Below are 18,531 nucleotides of genomic sequence, written 5' to 3' on the forward strand. Positions count from 1 at the left end.
TCCACTTTTGACACATACTCTGAAACGGCTTACCAATAAACTGCGGCCCTTTTACATAATGATCTCTCTAGGCACACTGAATAAACTGAAAATAGCACTGAGTGTGCACGACAGTTGTGCTTGGCATATTGTGCAATTGTCGAATAATACTTTAATACTTGATAAAGTAGTCAACAATAATGATGAAGTCAGTGTCATGGACATGAAAGAGGTCGGATGCGATTTTGGACCAAGGATGGGTAGGAACTTCATGTGCAATCAATGGTGCTTTGTGCTGACTTGGCATATGCTCTTGACTTGCCTCACACTTCTTGATGATGGCTTCAATGTCAATGTTCATTCCTGGCCAATAGACTGTCTCTCTTGTGAGTCTTCATGTCTGATCTATGCCCATGTATCAGTGATGAAGTTTTGAAGAATATCAGGCAAAGATTCTGGTATGACAACCAGCTTTCCTTTAAAAATGACTCCCTAGGAGATACCTGGCTTGTTCCCATAAGGCTAAATTGATCTCACATGTTCCTGGACATGCTGAGTTGAATCAGGCCATCCTTCAATGATAGTTTTCCACAGTTTCGGTAGTGTGGAACTTTTCGCCTTTTCTTCTTGTAGCTGCGGTCATTTGCCTGATCAGTTAGTGGACTCGCATTCTCCTAAAAGTGTAATGTTGCAGCTCCCTTGAAACTGACAATTTTGTCAAAATAATCAGGATGTTTCGATGTTAGGTCATGAATTGAGGTGATAGGAGGGGTTTCTGAGATTGATCTGCCATATGAGGTCTGACCCATTCCATGGATTGTCATTAGTGCGAGGTCACAGCCTGCCGGTAAACCTGCAAATACTGGGCCTTTAGTTTCCATGATGTAGAACATCTATGACATCCAGGAGGATTGATTGTACTTACACTTCAGAACTATGGATCCTGCACATAGAATTAGTGAACCATTGCACATCACAATGGTAGGTTTCACCATGGCCTTCCATGTGTGGAGACATATCTTTTAGAATACGCAGAGATAGTATGTTGGCACTTGCTCCTGTTTGGATCAGTGCACAGCTCCTTGTAGCCGCATCAGCCTTTGCTCTAGTGCGGTGCCACTACCAATGGCCCTGTCTGCCATGTGCCTTGCACAATTGCTGGAAAATTGGGCATTTCTTTGGTGCGTGCAGAAGGCCACACCTTCCACATGTCTTGCTACATTTAGGTTCTTTTGTGAGTGTGTCAACATTCGGGTGGTACATAGGACCTGTAAGCTTCATCGACCTGCGAGGATTGCTTCATACTTGCATCCATCCTTGAGTATCACTTCGATGCTACACGTTTTTGGTTTGTCCAGCAGATCTTTCTGGAATGCTTCGATAGGGGTGGATACGATCTCCAACTCAACAATTCTGTCTGTTCCCTCTGCATTTGAAAAGTTACAGAACGTACCCTTTTCTCTGTATCTGCTGACAAAGTGGTCTATGGATTCTGTAGGCTGTTGTCAAAATGACATGAACTTGATTCTGAACTGGTCTTCCAGTGTATCTTTTGGGGATCCTTTAGCTCTTCTTCTGTTAATCCTGATGTGTTCAGCCTGTCTAGACCTTCATTCCCAATTGCTGGGTGAATTTTTATGATACGCCTGTCTGGTTCAGACACACCTGAATCTAGAAACCATAGCACTGTACGCTGTTTAAATATTTTGAATTCTAATAGTGGGTCGGCTTCATCCCAATTCAAACTGGGGAATTTTGTGGACATTCTGACAATATCTCTTTGACCTTCCTTCTCCTATAGTACCTGGGATAAGTGTTATTGTAGTGCTTTTACATGCTTTTCAAAGTTCTGCCCATTATAATCGCAACCTTCGCTGGCCCAATTTTAATGTTTTTTTTTTGTGTGACTCTCCCATACTCACTATTGATCCGTCCCACACCCTGGTCACTTGCCTGCCCTGATTGAACTAACCTGGTGCTGGTCCTCTTAACACACTGTCCCACTCACTGAACTGACAGGCGGTGCACTGCAAATGCACCACAAGGGGCACATCTGCTTACCAGCTCTTTGTTTTGTTAAAAGCTTTTTTGTGCAGTCACCACACTGTGGCCTGAATTTTCAGCTCGGCGGGAAGGCGCAATTGGTAGGCCCGGGATCGGCTGGGAAACAGACTGCTGCCCACGATCGACCCCCGACCACGATTTCACACTGGCTGGCCGATTAATGGTCAGCCAGTGTAAAGCGCGCACTGAAAAGCTCAGCGATGCCAGGGTGGGGGCGGGGGGAGAGTGGGAGATGATGCCCGCGTGGGCGATTGCTGAGAGAAAGCTCCTTGAAGGCGGAGAGCTGCCTTAGGGAGCTGCAGACCCAAAAATGTTCCAATGAAGTTTTAAAAACCAGAAAAAAATGTCCAAGCATCATGATCAGGCACCTGGAAACATAGATGATAAAAATGCTGCCCACAGATTTTTCTTTTTATTCTATTTCATAACGGAAACCGCCCTTGGATGAGGTTTCATGAGAAATGTAAATGCCGCCTGGCCGATTCACCTGTCCGCCAACCATTAGGTTGGCGGGCGACGAAAAATAGCAGACAACTGCACTGTTAATGGGCTTAATTGCCCCCTTAAATGTTGGTGGGCGTGCTTCTGACTTTTGCGCACCTGCCAACCGGAATATTGTACGAGTGTGCGATGACGTCAGGAAGCTCGCCCAACGTCATCTCGTGCAATTTCACACCCCCCTGATCAACGTGAAATTCAGCCCTGTGATTTCAACACTCTCTGATGCTGCAATGCTGTACGGTCTGACCAGAACATTGAGGGTCGTCCCATGCCATGTAGCACGATCTAAGGTTGTTCACCATGTTGTATCTGTACTTAATTTTGCTGCCACGCTGTTTGACCACTGCTGAGCACAATGTTGTGTTGTTATCATGATATAAAGGTGCTAATCACTCATAATGGATGGGTAAACACATTGTGGCTTCATTTATTTAAACTAGGCACATACATAGGTAGAAATCTTGAAGACATCAGCATTGGCTGAGGGATGGGAAACAGAGAGTAATGGACATTTTTTGGGCTGGAAGAAGGTTTGTAGTGGAGTTCCACAGGGGTCAGTATTGGGGCCCTTGCTCTTCCTGATATATATAAATGATCTAGATCTTGGTGTTCGGGGACAATTTCAAAGTTTTCAGATGACACAAAACTTGGGAGAATTGTAAACTGTGAGGAGGACAGTGTAGAACTTCAAGGGGGCATTGACACATTGGTGGAGAGGGCAGATGAAGTTCAATGTGGAGGACTGTGAGGTAATACACTTTGTTACAAAGAAAATGGAGAGACAGTATAAAATAAAGGATACTATTCTAAAGGGCGCGCAGGAGCAGAGAGACCTGGGTATATATGTACATAAGTCATTAAAGGTGGCAGGACAGGTAGAGAGAGCTGTTTCTAAAGCATACAGTATTCTAGGCTTCATTAATAAGGGCATAGAGTACAAGAGCAGGGAGGTTAGAACTTAGCTGGAGTATTGTGTACAGTTCTGGTCGCTGCACTATAGGAAGGATGTGAACACATTGGAGAGAGTGCAGAAGAGGTTTATGAGAATGGTTCCAGGATGAGACACTTCAGTTATGAGGGAAGATTGGAGAAGTTGGGACTGTTTTCCTTGGAGAGGAGAAGGCTGAGAGGAGACTGGATAGAAATTTTCAAAATAATGAGGGCCTGGACAGAGTAGATAAGGAGAAACTGTTCCTGCTAGCAAACAGATCGAAAACCAGAGGACACAGTCTTAAAGTGTTTTGCAAAAGAAGCAAATGCGAGGTGAGAGAAAACTTTTTCACACAGTGAGTAGTAGGGATTTGGAATGCACTGCCTGGAAGTGTGGTGGAGGCAGGTTCAATTGAGGCATTCAAGAGGGCATTGGATGATTATCTAAATAGAAACATTGTGCAGGGTGATGGGGAAAAGACAGGAGATTGGCACTAAGTTAAAATGCTCAGAGAGCCGGTGTAGACATGATGGGCTGAATGGCCTTCTTCTACATCGTAACAATTCTGTGTATGCTGTGCTCAGAAGCAAAAGTGAAACTGAGACTGGATCACATGACACACTTCCCTTCTGGTGGTGTCATGCTTCTAACTTTTAAAGGCATATTACAACAGTGCCAAAATTCATGGATGAAAATGAAATGTGAGGTACAGTTAATTATTTTTAGAGAACTATAGGAAGCCTCAAAGATAAATTGAGAAGAAAGGGGATTGGGCTCAAATGTGGCAGATTTAAATCATTATCAGCAAATGTACGGTAACATTGTTAAAAAAAATAGCAGTATGTATCCTCTGAATGGACGTAGGAATTGAATTCAATATTCTAACTAAGTTCAGACTATGCTTCTATTCTCCAATCTGATTGGTTATGCAGATACACAGTTACTTGTCCTGATCACACAGATCCCAGATACCCCGTAGAGTGCATTGCCCTGTTTTGGATTTCTAATTACCATAAGTTCCTTTGCAAAAGGTCATCACAAGTGGGATGATTGGCTGGCACAGTTCATTAGCTACTGAGAGCAAAATGTAGGCCATTGAATTTCTAACCCTGGGTGGAGGCAACAAAGTATGCTGGGGAAAATGCAGTATTGTCACCTAACGCTACCTTCTTTTTGGTGCTCCTGTTGTAGTACTTTCTTTTTTTCTCTCAACAGGTGACTCACAATACAACTCATAAAGTTATGGTGGTAAAAATTTACAAGCAGGATGTTGACCAGGATGCCATTGTACGGGAGATCAGCCTTCTCCAGAAACTCTCTCATCCTAACATAGTCAGGTAAAAGTCAGGGATTTTAATTCCTGATTAATTGTTCCAAAAGTTCTTTATTGCGAGTGCATTAAATAACGGTAATTATAAAATTGAGTGACATCCCTTTGCCCCAATAGTAGCTATGCAAAAAGCCAGAAAATCATTCATGTTTTTGCTTGTTCTTAGAATGTGTGTGACATTGGCAATTGGCCTTTTAGTGGCCCTAGCAATTTTTGTTTTATAACCTAGTAACTTGCTGGACAACTTAAGAAGGTAGTAAGGGTCCACAGCAGAGTGTGAGCCTGGGGTCACCTGAAGCCCGCACTGGGTATGGATTAGCAGATTCCCTTCCATTAAAGGACATTATTGAACCAGTTAAATTTTTGACAAAAAAAACACAGCTTTAAGGCTACAAATTACCAGATATATTGAATTTAATTTTAAAATTTACCAGTCTTGCAACAGTACTACTGCACTACCATACCAAGAATATCTTTGTGTATTTCTATCTGCACATATCTGTATATCCTGTGTCTATTATATGGATATCACATCTCAGACTCCACAAAGTATCAAAGGTATGAAGGAAGAGAAGGCTAGTTATTTTCTATAGATGTTGCTGATCTTCATAGCCTGGTCTGCTCTATGGGCAGGGATCAAGGATTCATGATTAGCTGCTAGTTCACTGTAAATTCCTTCAGCTCTTGCCCTGTAATTGGCCTGCACAGAGTGCAGGTTTGCCCTGGTCTTACCAAATCCATTAGATTCTCCTATTCATTTATGTGGAAGTAAAATCAGACAGGTTTGTTACTGGCATGTGAACTACCTCGCTGGACATTCCTCTCTGTGGCTTCCAGACGATGCCTAACACCTAGATGGTGCAGATCAAAATCTGCCCTGCTATTGTTGGAATTCCTCATCCCCCATCATTTGATCCCATAGAAATAGGCTTATTTCTCTCAGAAACCATCAGCTCATCTTACATCTATTCTCTCCAAGATTTGTACAGCCAACAGTGGTAGAAATTAGTTTGGGTTTGATTGGCTTGAACAGGCTTGCAAACCATCTTTCAAATGATCCAACTGATACTAAATAGTTTCAGCCTGACTCATGCCCTCCAGCCCATATGGCTGATTCAGTCAGGCTTCAGCAATGACCTTCAGTTGGATGAAAATGAAAGCATTAGTCCCAATGAAAAGAAGGTTCATTTTTCTTTGAAATGCTAACAGGCTGCAACATGGTTAAAAAGCTGAATGCGAGTTTAACAAGTTTAAGAAGCTGACGTTTGTCACTTTGACACTGACAGACTCCAATCTCAAAGGAAAAGCCCATTTTTCTTGTGAAACTATCAAGCTGATAAGTGCATTGTAAAATTAATGGCTTATAAAGCTTGTAATGGTCTGGCATATCATTACATAGATATTAAAAGTCTAAATAATAACAACATGGGCCATGTAGTAATGAAATAACAGTTCAGCTCAGTCTGATCATTCCATTTCTCCTACTTCAATAAAATGGCTTAAAAGTGAGGGTATAGTGGTCAATTCACTAAATCTACTCTGCTAACAGGGATCTATAATAAAAGAGAAATTGATCAGGCTATCGACTTCTGTGTCAATTCTTTGACCTGTGATTTGTTAGTATGTAGCTCCCTGCTGGGAGTGCAGGATCGCTGAATTAATCAAGTAGTCTTACTAACGGATTTAGTTTCAGACATTTAGGATCTGGAATTACAAGAAATAGGTAGTAACTTACAAGTGATTAGCTTTTTAAAATCTAAATATCTAAACAAATCTGACACATTCTGATAGATTGAACATTGCACTTCCAAAATCTTAATTCTTTTGTGGCAGTACAATGATAACAATGAATAATGAAAGCTCAATAACTTGACCAGAAAAAAACCCACTGACCCCTTCTTTCATTCCATTACCTGAGAATACATCATCGAGGCAGCAGCAAATAGAATGAAGGGCACCAGGATTAGAGTGTGATTGAATAGTGCAAAGGAACTCATATTTGACTGAAAGTTGAGGATTGGAGCCTACTATCAGCTTTGCCCTTTACTCCTGATAACAGGCCAACTACCCAGTATACAACATCATTACTAACCTGTTTAGCCCACAATGCATTTATTTGAGGTTATCTTATTCAAACTCAAAAATTTGAAATTTTGGTTTTATAATTTGCGCATTATTCCTATGTATCTGATCTTTTGTTCCACTGATGCCAGAAACCAACAGCTTGTTCCAACATTTGTTTTGTTTTGACTTGTGAAACAAAATATTGCGAGAGTGCGTGTTGATATCAACGCGCTTTACTTAATGCTCGGGTCAGGCGCGCGCCCACTCGCCAAGCTAAAAATTCTGCCCACTGTTTCTCAACTCCTGGCTAGGTGACAAATTTCACCCACTCTTTTGAATTCAAGCTACTCTGGTTTATTAAAAAATGCAAGTGTTCCCTTTAGACCTCACGTTCTAAAACTGCACCCATGTTTACCTATTTAGCATTTCAAACCTAGCTTCTCTTCTTACATCAAAGCTTTCAGACCAGCTGTCTCTAATTCAATTAAGTCCCCCACACACAGACACACACACATACCATAGACACAGACCCCACTATTACTCTACTTTATAATAAATTCCAAATGACATTATGAAAATTATTATATCTTCCTGTCAGACTTCACAGTTGAGTCAGGTCTTGATCCTCTCCTAATGTCCAGGTGAGCAATCTCCAACAGGGACCATAGGCTGCTTTTCTTCTCCATAGTCCATGGCACTAAAGCAATTATAGTGCCCCTACCACCGCCTACCTGAGATCAGTAAACTCCACACAGATCTTTGGGATTTTCCAGTCCAAAGGGCTCAATAGCCAATTACCAACTTGGGCCACCAGTTAGATCCTATACACAAAGTTAGGATACGGGTGAAAAATGCTGACATGCTAAACAGGGAAAGACGGACAAAAAGGATGTATCCAGTTCCAAAACCATAATTCCCATAATTGCATCTAACAAACCATTAAATAGAAGATAATCTGTATGGTGTTGCCCAGGAGTAAAGTCTATCAGATGAAAATTTGCCAATCTAAATTTGTCTCACTCAAGTGTTGGGAAAATAATACTGTTCTGTTTTAATAATGTCACTACATATGGAACAAATTGATTAACTCTTCGGTACACAGATGCAAAAATTTAAACAAACATATGGTGATGCAATAATAAGACCATATATTTTAATGAAAACCTTTCTGGAATTATTGTGTGTTATTAGTAAACACTTTCAGTATGTTGTGTTTCTCAGTAATGAGGGGAATAGTGAGGAGTTTCATTATTTACTCTGGATTCATACTGTGAGAAGTACAGTGAGAAATACAGCAGCCAAACTGTATTACTGCAGAACCCTTTTGACAATTTACCTTATCCTGATCTAAGTACAGACGGCTTTGCTAGCACATGCATAGTATGCAACTCAATGGTATCCTAAAATTATGAAAAAATTTTAATAATTAGCAAAGAGAAAAGGAATATTAAGTGATAATAATATGCAGGCAGAACTGAGCATTGCAGTAAGAAGTTATTCAGAATCCCAACTGGCTGGGAAAATGGAAAAAAAAGTCTAAGCTTAACTCAATGGTCGATATTTGACTGTGCCATTGTGTTAAATGTGTGGTAGAAAATCGGCTGCTTGTTTTACATTTCTCCAGATTTTTATTTCCACTACCCTCAAAGTGTGCTTTCTTTACCTCTGCATTGCCGTCAAATTATAAACTCCCCGCTCAAGAATTGATTTTATTAGAACTTTATTAGTATTTTTACATTGCACATAAGACATTTCTGTCAGACTGTACTAGATTCAGATTTTATGCTTCATTGCAAGCATAGCTCCCATTTAGAAATGCAGTAAATGATCTTCCTTGTGGTTACTCGTGGGTAGTCTACATCTGGAGATTGATTGTGCTGTTTAAATGCAAAGAGACATCTGCGTTTAACTTGCTATCCCTTTGAGGCCACTGTTCAAGTACCCTTGTGGCAAACTGATTGAAGAGCCATCCTGATGGCAATTAGATACTCATTGTTAAGCAAATCTCTAGTAGGTTGATAATTGCCCTTAGGGAGATGCCAGATTACCAAGGTAGAAAAAAACAGCAGGCGATGGTTGGCATTCTTTCTCTATACTTTTAAGTTAATTGTTTTCTTATCTGTAATAAAGTGTGACGCAATGCATGATGTCTGATGTGATGGATACCAACCGGTTCCAAGGGTTTTCTTTTTATATTAAGGTATAATTTGAATATGTACCATATTCATTAAATGTTTGGAATTAATATGTTGTTAGTTTTTTTTTGGTTCTCAAATCATGGGCATCACTGGCAAGGCCAGCTTTCCTGCTGCCCTTGTCCTTCAATATGATGGTGATTGCAGGTTTTTGGACATTCTGACAAACATATCACAAGTACAAAAGCAGGTGGAACTTACAACCTAGAAATAGGAACCCGCAAAGTATGGAACATCAAAAGTTTCTTAGCCCACCAAATCTGCTCCTCCTTAAGAGTGCACTCAAATTTGCACTATACTGGACTCTATCAATCCAAATTTTTGACAGAAGCAACAGTCCTAAAACAAACCTCTAGGAGGATCTATTTCTAGAGCTACCCCCAGAAGTCATTGATGAAACTCCAAACTGTTAATGCAACCTTATAATCTGAATTACCAACTCTGATGTATTACATTCGAAAGTTGTAATTTCCACAGTCCCAACAGCGTAAGAACAATGATAACTGAAAGCCTTTATGATTGTTCTTATCTCTTTCACTATTAATGGAAAACATCTTTAAACCTAAAGAGCTATATGACTGGCAAAGCAAGACTTGTTACAATTGCACATTTGGAAAGTGTTGAACTGTGCCACTTGGAAGCAGATGAGGTTGCTATGCACGGAAAGGAAAATGAAGTTTTAGAAAGAAAGGGCAAGAGAAAGAAAGCCTTGTGATGATAACTATCATTACAAGAAGCTGTTACAAGGCAGAAAGATAAAGAACAATTTTTCTGATTTTGCACTGTATAATGCCTACAATTTGCATTCCTTGGACTAGAGACCAGTAGAAGTGTTTTTTTTATAGAAAATACTGATGGTGAAACTAGTAAAAACAATGTAAAGGAGAAATAGAGGCAGAAGAAAAATTAAAAATACTAAGACATGAGGGCAGAGTTTAAACATACATTATGGCCTTATGACCAGCATTATGACTCAGCTGCCTGTTACAGTAACTGTATCACCTGACTTTTATTTTAAAATCAATGGAAAGCAGAATCATCTAGTTTCTCTAATAGGCAGCCTGCTCCGAACCATCAGGATGGTCGTCACACACCACCTCTGGTTATCAAAGCCAGGGAGTTCCCTGGAGCTGCTCCCGTTCTGTCAGCACTAATTTGCTGGGACTGGAGCTAAAACTCCATTTACACAGCACTTCCTGTGAAGTAATGTCAGCGGAGTGGGGAAGCAGCTCCAAGGAATTTTCCGGCCCAAAGTCCATCCTGCTTGCTTACCAGAAACGCGTTAGTTACCCAGGAAACTAGGTGGGAAGATATCATTTACTATCTCAAGGTCAAAAATTGTAATCTCAACTCCAACCGCCAAATCAACACTGGAAGAATTTGCTGCGTCACATACATTAATGCAACTTGTGACCTGCTGTACAAAAAAATCTTATATTGACTTTTTTCAGATACCTGGGGGTGTGTGTTAAAGAAGATAAACTGTACCCTATGCTTGAGGTAAATACCATTACATATAAACATCATTTTACTTCACAAATACAATGTAAATAAGAGACAAACAAATGGTGGAGTTGTGTTCTCAAATGTTTTCATGTGCACTGCTTCACAGTATATTAATGGTGGATGCCTGGAAGAACTTCTAGCCAATAAGGAGCTTAACCTGACTTGGAAGGAAAAAGTGGATCTTGCATCAGACATTACACGAGGAATGGTATATCTACACTCAAAGAATATCTATCACAGGGACTTAAACTCCAAGGTAACAGATTGTGCCTTCATGTACTTAAATATTCATATCTTCAAATTAACTCAAAAAAAAATGTTCCTAAAAACCTCAACTTATTTTTATTTTTTGTTTTTTCCTTCTTGCATCTGAAGGTCATTAATTACTAGAACAATAATTTATGTTTATTTCCCAGTCCCTAAATCAGAGTTGCTTTTAAGTGAGCAATTAGGTAGAGCTGTGTGTTAAATTACTAGTGTTTCATTCCTGAGACTTGGGTTTGAATCTAGGCCACATTAATGAAATACTTCTCTCTTTCTGGATTCATTAACTCAAACTGTTTGGGCAGTCTCACGTGAATTTCTAGTTAGCTGAATAGGGTAAATCTGCATATGCTGCTTCTCTGCAAATGACCCTTAAATGGACAATCTTGTCAAACTAGCCACAAAGAAAGTTTAAAAAATAGAAAGCTCACATCTTAGGTCAGCATGGGTCAGAGGTTTTAGGAAAAGCAAAAAAAAGGAATTAAAGGCATTACCGCATTTCTGAATATCACAACCTTGAAATGATCATAGCTTTTCAGAAAAAAAACCTTTGAATTGTTGTGAATAAAGGATTGACTGATCAGATAGTGAAAATGAATAAACAGCATGACAGACAATTACAGGTAACAAAGCCAGTATGGTCAAATGGCCCGTTTCTGCGCTGCAAATACTATGTAAAAATATAAAGAATCTGAAATTGATCTAGTGCCTTGCTTTCCTCCTTTAACTGTAGAATAGGTTTAAAAAGGTTGAAGTAGGTGCAACTTGTGAATGGAAAATATAGGATGATCAACAACCCAATTATCCAAAGAAATATCAAGGTTGCTGCCTAAATACAACTAATCTTCAACAATTCAGAGATACCAAAATAGAATGTAATATTTATAAGCTTTTCTGTGAAATATTTATAAGTGTTCTATTCAATTTTCAGATATCTGTAAATGAATAATATCCTTTATTGAGTCCAATAAAGATCATTTCCTCTTTATCATGTGGTGAAAACATGTTGTGTATGAGGCAGATAATAAGGATTTTCTTTCCTATTCACAGGAACCGGGTTGCTTTTATTCACCCTCTCTTTCAATGTATTTTTTGAAAGCTATTATTTAACTGGAATTGCACTGTTAAGTTTGCCAGCTCCTGGTATCACACAAAACATCGACTGCTGTTCATGTGGTGTTATAGGATATTGTTGAATCATTCTTGAAGGATACAAAGATATGCTCCCATAATGTACAGCATGTTCACCCTTAAACATGAAACACCGCTGATCCAGATCAGAAAAAGGAAGATTCACATAGAATATTCCATTTCATCTTGCTAACAAAGGTTACAGGAAGTAGACAAGGAAAGGTGATTGCACTTACACATTAGGGGATTCACAGTATTTAGAGTTGTGCATTTTGTAACCTCTATGTCCAGAAAGTAGGAGAGATAAAACTCAACCAATTACTTCTAGTTGCATTTATGTAGCACTTTTCATGCCCTATGGGCTTCCCAAAGTGCTTTACAGCCAATGAAGTATTTTTGAGGTTGCAGTTGCTATTTTAATGTCGGAAGCATAGGGCCAATTTGTGCACAGCAAAACCCCACATGCGTCAATGTGATATTGGCCAGATAACCTGTTTCAATAATATTGGTTGAGGAATAAATATTGACCAGGATACCAGGGAGAATTCCCTTGCTCTGTTCCAAAATAATACCATGGGATCTTTTACATCCATCTAAGAGGGCATAAGAACTTAAGAAATAGGAACAGGAGTAGACCATTCGGCCCTTCGAGCCTGCTCCGCCATTCAATAAGATCATGGCTGATCTGCTTGTGTTTCGATTTCCACATTCCCATCCAACCCGATAACCTTAGATTCTTGTTGGGCAAGAGAATCAATCTACCTCTCCCTTAAAAACATTAAATGATCCCGCCTTCTCCATATTCTGAGGCAGAGAATTCCAAAGTTACACAACCCTCTGAGAGAAGAAATTTCTCCTCACCTCTGTCCTAAAAGGGCGTCCCCTAATTTTAAAACAGTGCCCCCTAGTTCTGGACTCACCCACAAGAGGGAACATCCTTTTGACGTACACCTTGTCAAGGCCGTTCAGGATCTTGCATATGTCAATCAAATCACCCCTCACTCTTCTAAACTCCAGTGGAAACGAGCCCAGTCTGTCGAACCTTTCCTCATAAGACAACCCACTCATTCCAGGTATCAATCTAGTAAACCTCCTTTGAACCGCCTCCAATGCATTTGTCTCCTTCCTTAAATAAGGAAACCAAAACTACACACAGTATTTGAAGTGCGGTCTCACCAATGCCCTGCATAACTAAAGCATAACATCCTTACTTTTATGTTCAATCCCTTTCATAATAAAGGATTGTATTCCATTAGCCTTCTTAATTACTTGGTGTACCTGCATACTAACTTTTTGTGACTCTTGTACTAGAATACCTAGATCCCTTTACGCCTCAGAATTATGCAGCCGTTCTCCATTTAAGTAATACTATACTTTTTTTTGGAAGATTGGGCCTTATTTTAATGTCTCCTCTGACAGTGCAGCACTCCCTCAGTACAGTACTCCAATGAAATGCCAGATTAGGTAATGTGCTCAAGTTTCTGGAGTGGGACATGAATCCAGAAGCTTGCGGTTCAGAGTCTGTCACATCTAAGTGCATACTGGAATTTCTGACCAGGGGGTTATACACACCTCTGTTGTAATATGTCATCCTGGTGGGTCCTTGCTTGAAGCATGACATCAAGAAGTGATGGTTGCAGATAGTGACACCACAAATCCAGGCCAGAATGTGGACTATTACATAATTGCCCCATCAATGATGCCTGTAAGTGATTGGGATTTGATTTTATGTCTGTAATTTGTATGTACTTATTCTCCACTCAGTATCTTTTGCTGGAGATGTTAATATGTTTGACAACCCCATGCCCACTGTAGTGTCACTGTCAAAGGTCTACTTCTAAGAGTTGATGAGTTGATCAGGTTTTGCTAGTTTTCCAGTTTGTGACTATTACGAGCACTATTTTTTGACATTTCTTTATACAACAAAAATCAGTAAATAATGTAAACCAAAAGCAAGATTGTTCAGAATTCGTTTACATTGAAAACAAAAAAAAAAGGAAAGTAAATAAATGCATGTCGATTTAAGTGCTCTCAAGCAATGATTCCCTGATCCCAATTTTTGGCTAGTAAAGTTCTACATATTTCCCCCCATTATTTCTGTACATTTTCCAATTTTTCAGACAAAGCCAATCTAATTTGGTAGAAAATTATTGAACTGAAATAAATGCAAAAAGTAAAGCAACTTGTGATACTTGGGATATACACAAAGTGCTGTATTTGCCATTGTACTCTTCTGTAATGCTTTGATTGATGTGGTGAATAGGGCATTTTTGAGTCTGAGAGTACGTTACATCTTGTGGCAATTTGTTGTCTACAAAGTACACAATTTTGGGTTTTGCTAAGTTGAAAAATACCTGAAGAAAAAAATACTCACTTTTATTGCTTGCAGTACTGGGAGATAGAAGCTGACTCATACTACATTGATACAAACAGCTTGTGTTTCACTTTACATCACACTATTACATACTAAAGAGAATGACACCAATCCTTTAACTTTAATAAAATATTCTTTAATTCTTCTATATGGGTGTCATTTTCCAAGTACTTGCCAATGACAAGGAACCTTCCTTACCACCAGTGCATACTGGCCACAGTTTTCCTGTACTGGACAAGATTCCTTGCTGTCATCATATACCTGGAAAATTACCCCTATGAGCACTAAATACCCTCTACGATTGTTCCCACCAGTACTGGCCAGTGCTGATCCCACCAAAGTTTACAGAGTCAGCAGGAGGCATCCTCTTTTACATGGGACTGGCGGGCACAAATGCCACCATTCAGCTGGGAAATTAGGCACCAGCCTGCCATATTGGAGGGAGGATGCCAACCCCCTCCCAAAGACTCCATTGGTCCTTCCCTTGGTCCATGAAGGGGAGCCTTTCCAATTTTGATCTTAAAAAAAAATTGGGAGAGGGATGACCCTTATCTCAGTCAGCAAACCTGAGCCAGGGAGGTGGGAAGTCCAAGTCGAGGGATCCCTGCTTGGGCTTTTGCCTCAAGGCTACTCAGTAATGTCATTGGTTTTGTAAAGGGGCTGGGTGTCCCTCATGATGCTGACTAGGAAATCCCAGAATGGACTTAGACTTGGGGCAGGATTTTGCACTTGGTGGGGGTGCTTGGTGGGGGCGGGGGTGGTCGGGAAGCCGACAGCCGCCCGCAATCAGCTCTGCACCGCGATTTCAAGGCCCACCCTGTGTGGATCACGAGCGTCAGTGCTGAGCGCTGCCTTCAAAAAATGAAGAGAATAAAAATTGAATGAAACATGTCCGCTCATGTGACTTTGCACACCTGCATATATACTTTTATATCTGAACGTAAATAGAAGGACTTAGAAACCAGCATGATTAAAATAGGGTTATTATTTATATACATATCAGATTTCATGGTAATCACATGCCCAATGTGAATTGCAACAAAATTTCAGTTTGCATCAATGGGATAAAAAGCAGTCGTCCCAACAGTGCTAATCAGCAATTATTTCCTTATATAGGATTTATATTATCATGGGAGAGGGTCAGTAAAAGTAACATTTTTATTAATAAGTCTGAAAGCTGTCGGTGGCAGAAAAGTTTCCCCAATTCCCTAATAGTTTGTTGCATGTGAACAATTGCTAGAACAACACAACTCGTATCCGTTGACATTGATGCATTGAGCAATGCTATGGTGCATTGCCACATGGAATTGTTGCTTTCAGCTGATCCAAATGATACAGCATGGAAATAAATTGATAGCAGAATAGTAAAGCTTTCCCATGGAGATTAGGGAAGGGAGAAAGGAGCCATTAGGGATAGAGGATCTCATGTAAATAAATTACACATGAAAATAGGTTAACTTGCACTATCTAGGTCACAGTATGTCTTGTACAGAAGTTACTGTTCAAATAATCCTGGTGGTGCAAATTGTTGCCTGCATACTATTAATGTTTTGTTTTTTTAAATCATTTTTTTACAGATTACGAATGTTTATTTGAAGGCTTGAACTAGAAGCTGCCATTTTGGCATGTGTATTTTTCAGCATACCTCACATATACAGTATTATTTTTTAAACTATAATTATCACGTTTGCTTTCTTGTAATTTTATATAAAAACTAATTTTGTATAAATTGTACTGTAATTGTACTTTGTATACAAGTCCTGGAAGTAATAAAAATGCCACTTCTGATTAATAACAAAATCACTTGCACCAACAATAGTTGATCCAGCAGTTTAACCCAAAGGACAACACAAACAGTTACCACAGTTCAACCATGATATATCAAAGGTATCTTTGCTTTCAGTTTATTCTGCAGTGAGGTGTGGAATCATGCTATTGGCACAGTGTATGTACATCTGGCCAAATATTGAAATCTTTTGCTGTGGACCCAACTACTAATTGGTATGCCTGAAGTCAAATGGCTTTATACAAACTCAGTACAAACATTGCATTGTCCCAAAGTGTGCAATCCTGGGCTTTGTTCAAGAAGCTTTCAACATTATTTTCTTCAACATCGTAGTTGAATACTTTTGTTTTGTTAGAGTTAGATTTTCCTGAATGTGTGTATGTATGGCACAAAAGACCCTTTGCTGATTTATAAGCTAGGAATCCATGGATTTACTTCATTATAGTATTCAACTTTAGTTCCAACTTTACTATAAAATGATTGAATTGTGTATGTTTCATCTGTATACTTCTACAGAGGTTATCTATTTCAAATTTCAAAAAAGTGTTTTTTTAAAATTATTTTAGAGCAATTCATAATTCCCAAATACCAACATTACCTAACTTCATGCTCTTATTAATTTGCATGTATTTTATTTTATGTCAGAACTGCTTGATCAGGGTAACATCACGGGGGAGAGAGGCATTAGTTACAGACTTTGGGCTGGCACGAGAAGTAGTTGAGCTGCCTACGAAGGATCTTGAACGGAAGCTGTCCTTGGTCGGATCAGCTTTCTGGATGGCACCCGAAATGTTGCGTGGTGAACCTTATGACAGAAAGGTAAAGTGTGACCAATCTTCCCACGGTTTTAAATTTGGACACTCACCTTTTTCGCACTATAACAAGATATAAACTTAATTGAATGCGTAGCTTTAAAAATATGCAAAATAAAATCTTAAAAGGGGTAGAAGTACAAACATAACACGATATCACAATAACTCTTTGGGCTTTGGACTAGATCCAGTTTAAGTTTTCTTAGAGCTTTGCCTCTCACATGGAATATTATTCTGTACTTTCCTTTCATGTTCTTACTTGTTTGGTTTAACCAGTGGTTTAGCTTTAACCGTTTCGGGACTCAATGGTTTGGAGATTAAGAGACTTGCCACAGCACTAACTGGGAGGCCTGGAATTAGGCATCGGACCACATTAACATCTGTTGTACAAGCTGCCAATGCCTGTCGCACTACCACAGGGAGTTTGTGCATTGAAGATGATGAATATTGGGCTGCTTATTTCACAGGCTTTATCTCAATAGTCAGTCCCAGGAGGTGGATGATTGTGCTGGGGTTGATTGTGATATCCATGGAGTCAGGCAGAGCACTCCTGGAGTGAAAAGGAGTATTTTTCATATTGAATAAAAGGACAAAGCAGTCCATGTGGTTATGAACCCATCCACCACCTTAATAAAAAATTCCTCCACAACAACATACCACAGCTGCAGTGTGTACTAACTACAGGATGCACTGCAGCAACTTGACAAGGCTTCCTCAGTAGCACCTCCCAAACCTTCAATCTCCAACACCTGGAAGACCACTTTCAAGTCACATACCATCCTGACTTGGACATATGTTGCCATTGCTGGGCCAATTCCCTAGCCAATTGGGAGCACCTTCACCACATGGACTGCAGTGGTTCAAGAGGAAGACTCACTACCACGTTTTCAAGGGCAAGTGGGGATGGGCAATAAATGCCAGCCTTCCCAGTGAGGCTCATGCCCAAGGAATGCTTAAAAAAAATTGCTTTGGGGTCCAATTAATGTCATAAGATGCCAATTTTTATTGGTTAATGATGCAGCTTCTTTTAACTTTTGAGCCTCTAAAGGGCCTACTGAATATATTCCAAACCAATAAAAAATATGTAAATCATTAATGAGTAATTCCTTATTCAATAAGTCTACATTCAAGAAGGATGGAACATTATGGGCCACTCCTTTCATAGGAATTTCCCGTTATTGTGGCCAATTTTTGTGACTAATCTTTTCTATTGAATAAAATCTAATTATACATTTAATACAAATCATACTTCATTGTGTCCATGAAGGATTTAATTAGGAAGATTTTATCAACGCTGCCATGGCTTTTTTCCCCCCATTGGGTGTTTTAATTTAATCTGTGCACTACCCTTAATGCACTGCTTAATGTATTCTCGCATATTCCTGTCCGCACTAGTTGAACACAGCTGTTAATTTTATTTGAAACAGGTTGGTCATTCTGCCAAAGTAGCAGAAAGCCAGGTTTTCTTCGGGAATACATTAACCATTGGGCTAAGATTCACACAACGAGGGAAATTTTAAACCATTAACTGCCTAATTCACGAGGAAGCCAGCAAATTTCCACTCTCTTTCAGGCCTCGTTGAAACAGGCTTGG

General features: G+C 39.6%; 1 protein-coding gene across 2 annotated transcripts in view; it reads left to right on the forward strand.

The window, feature by feature from the left end:
- The window catches only part of LOC144685219 (dual specificity testis-specific protein kinase 2), a 106,036-nt gene that overhangs the window by 73,314 nt on the left and 14,191 nt on the right, over positions 1-18,531 (forward strand). For both annotated transcript variants that reach the window (XM_078549651.1, XM_078549652.1), the window contains exons 3-6: positions 4,691-4,812; positions 10,516-10,564; positions 10,677-10,826; positions 16,771-16,944. In XM_078549651.1, the coding sequence (XP_078405777.1) occupies positions 4,691-4,812; positions 10,516-10,564; positions 10,677-10,826; positions 16,771-16,944 (495 nt within the window). The remainder of the gene's footprint in view (positions 1-4,690; positions 4,813-10,515; positions 10,565-10,676; positions 10,827-16,770; positions 16,945-18,531) is intronic.

Source organism: Cetorhinus maximus, chromosome 10, assembly GCF_964194155.1.
Source record: "Cetorhinus maximus chromosome 10, sCetMax3.hap1.1, whole genome shotgun sequence".
Taxonomy (NCBI): Eukaryota; Metazoa; Chordata; class Chondrichthyes; order Lamniformes; family Cetorhinidae; genus Cetorhinus; species Cetorhinus maximus.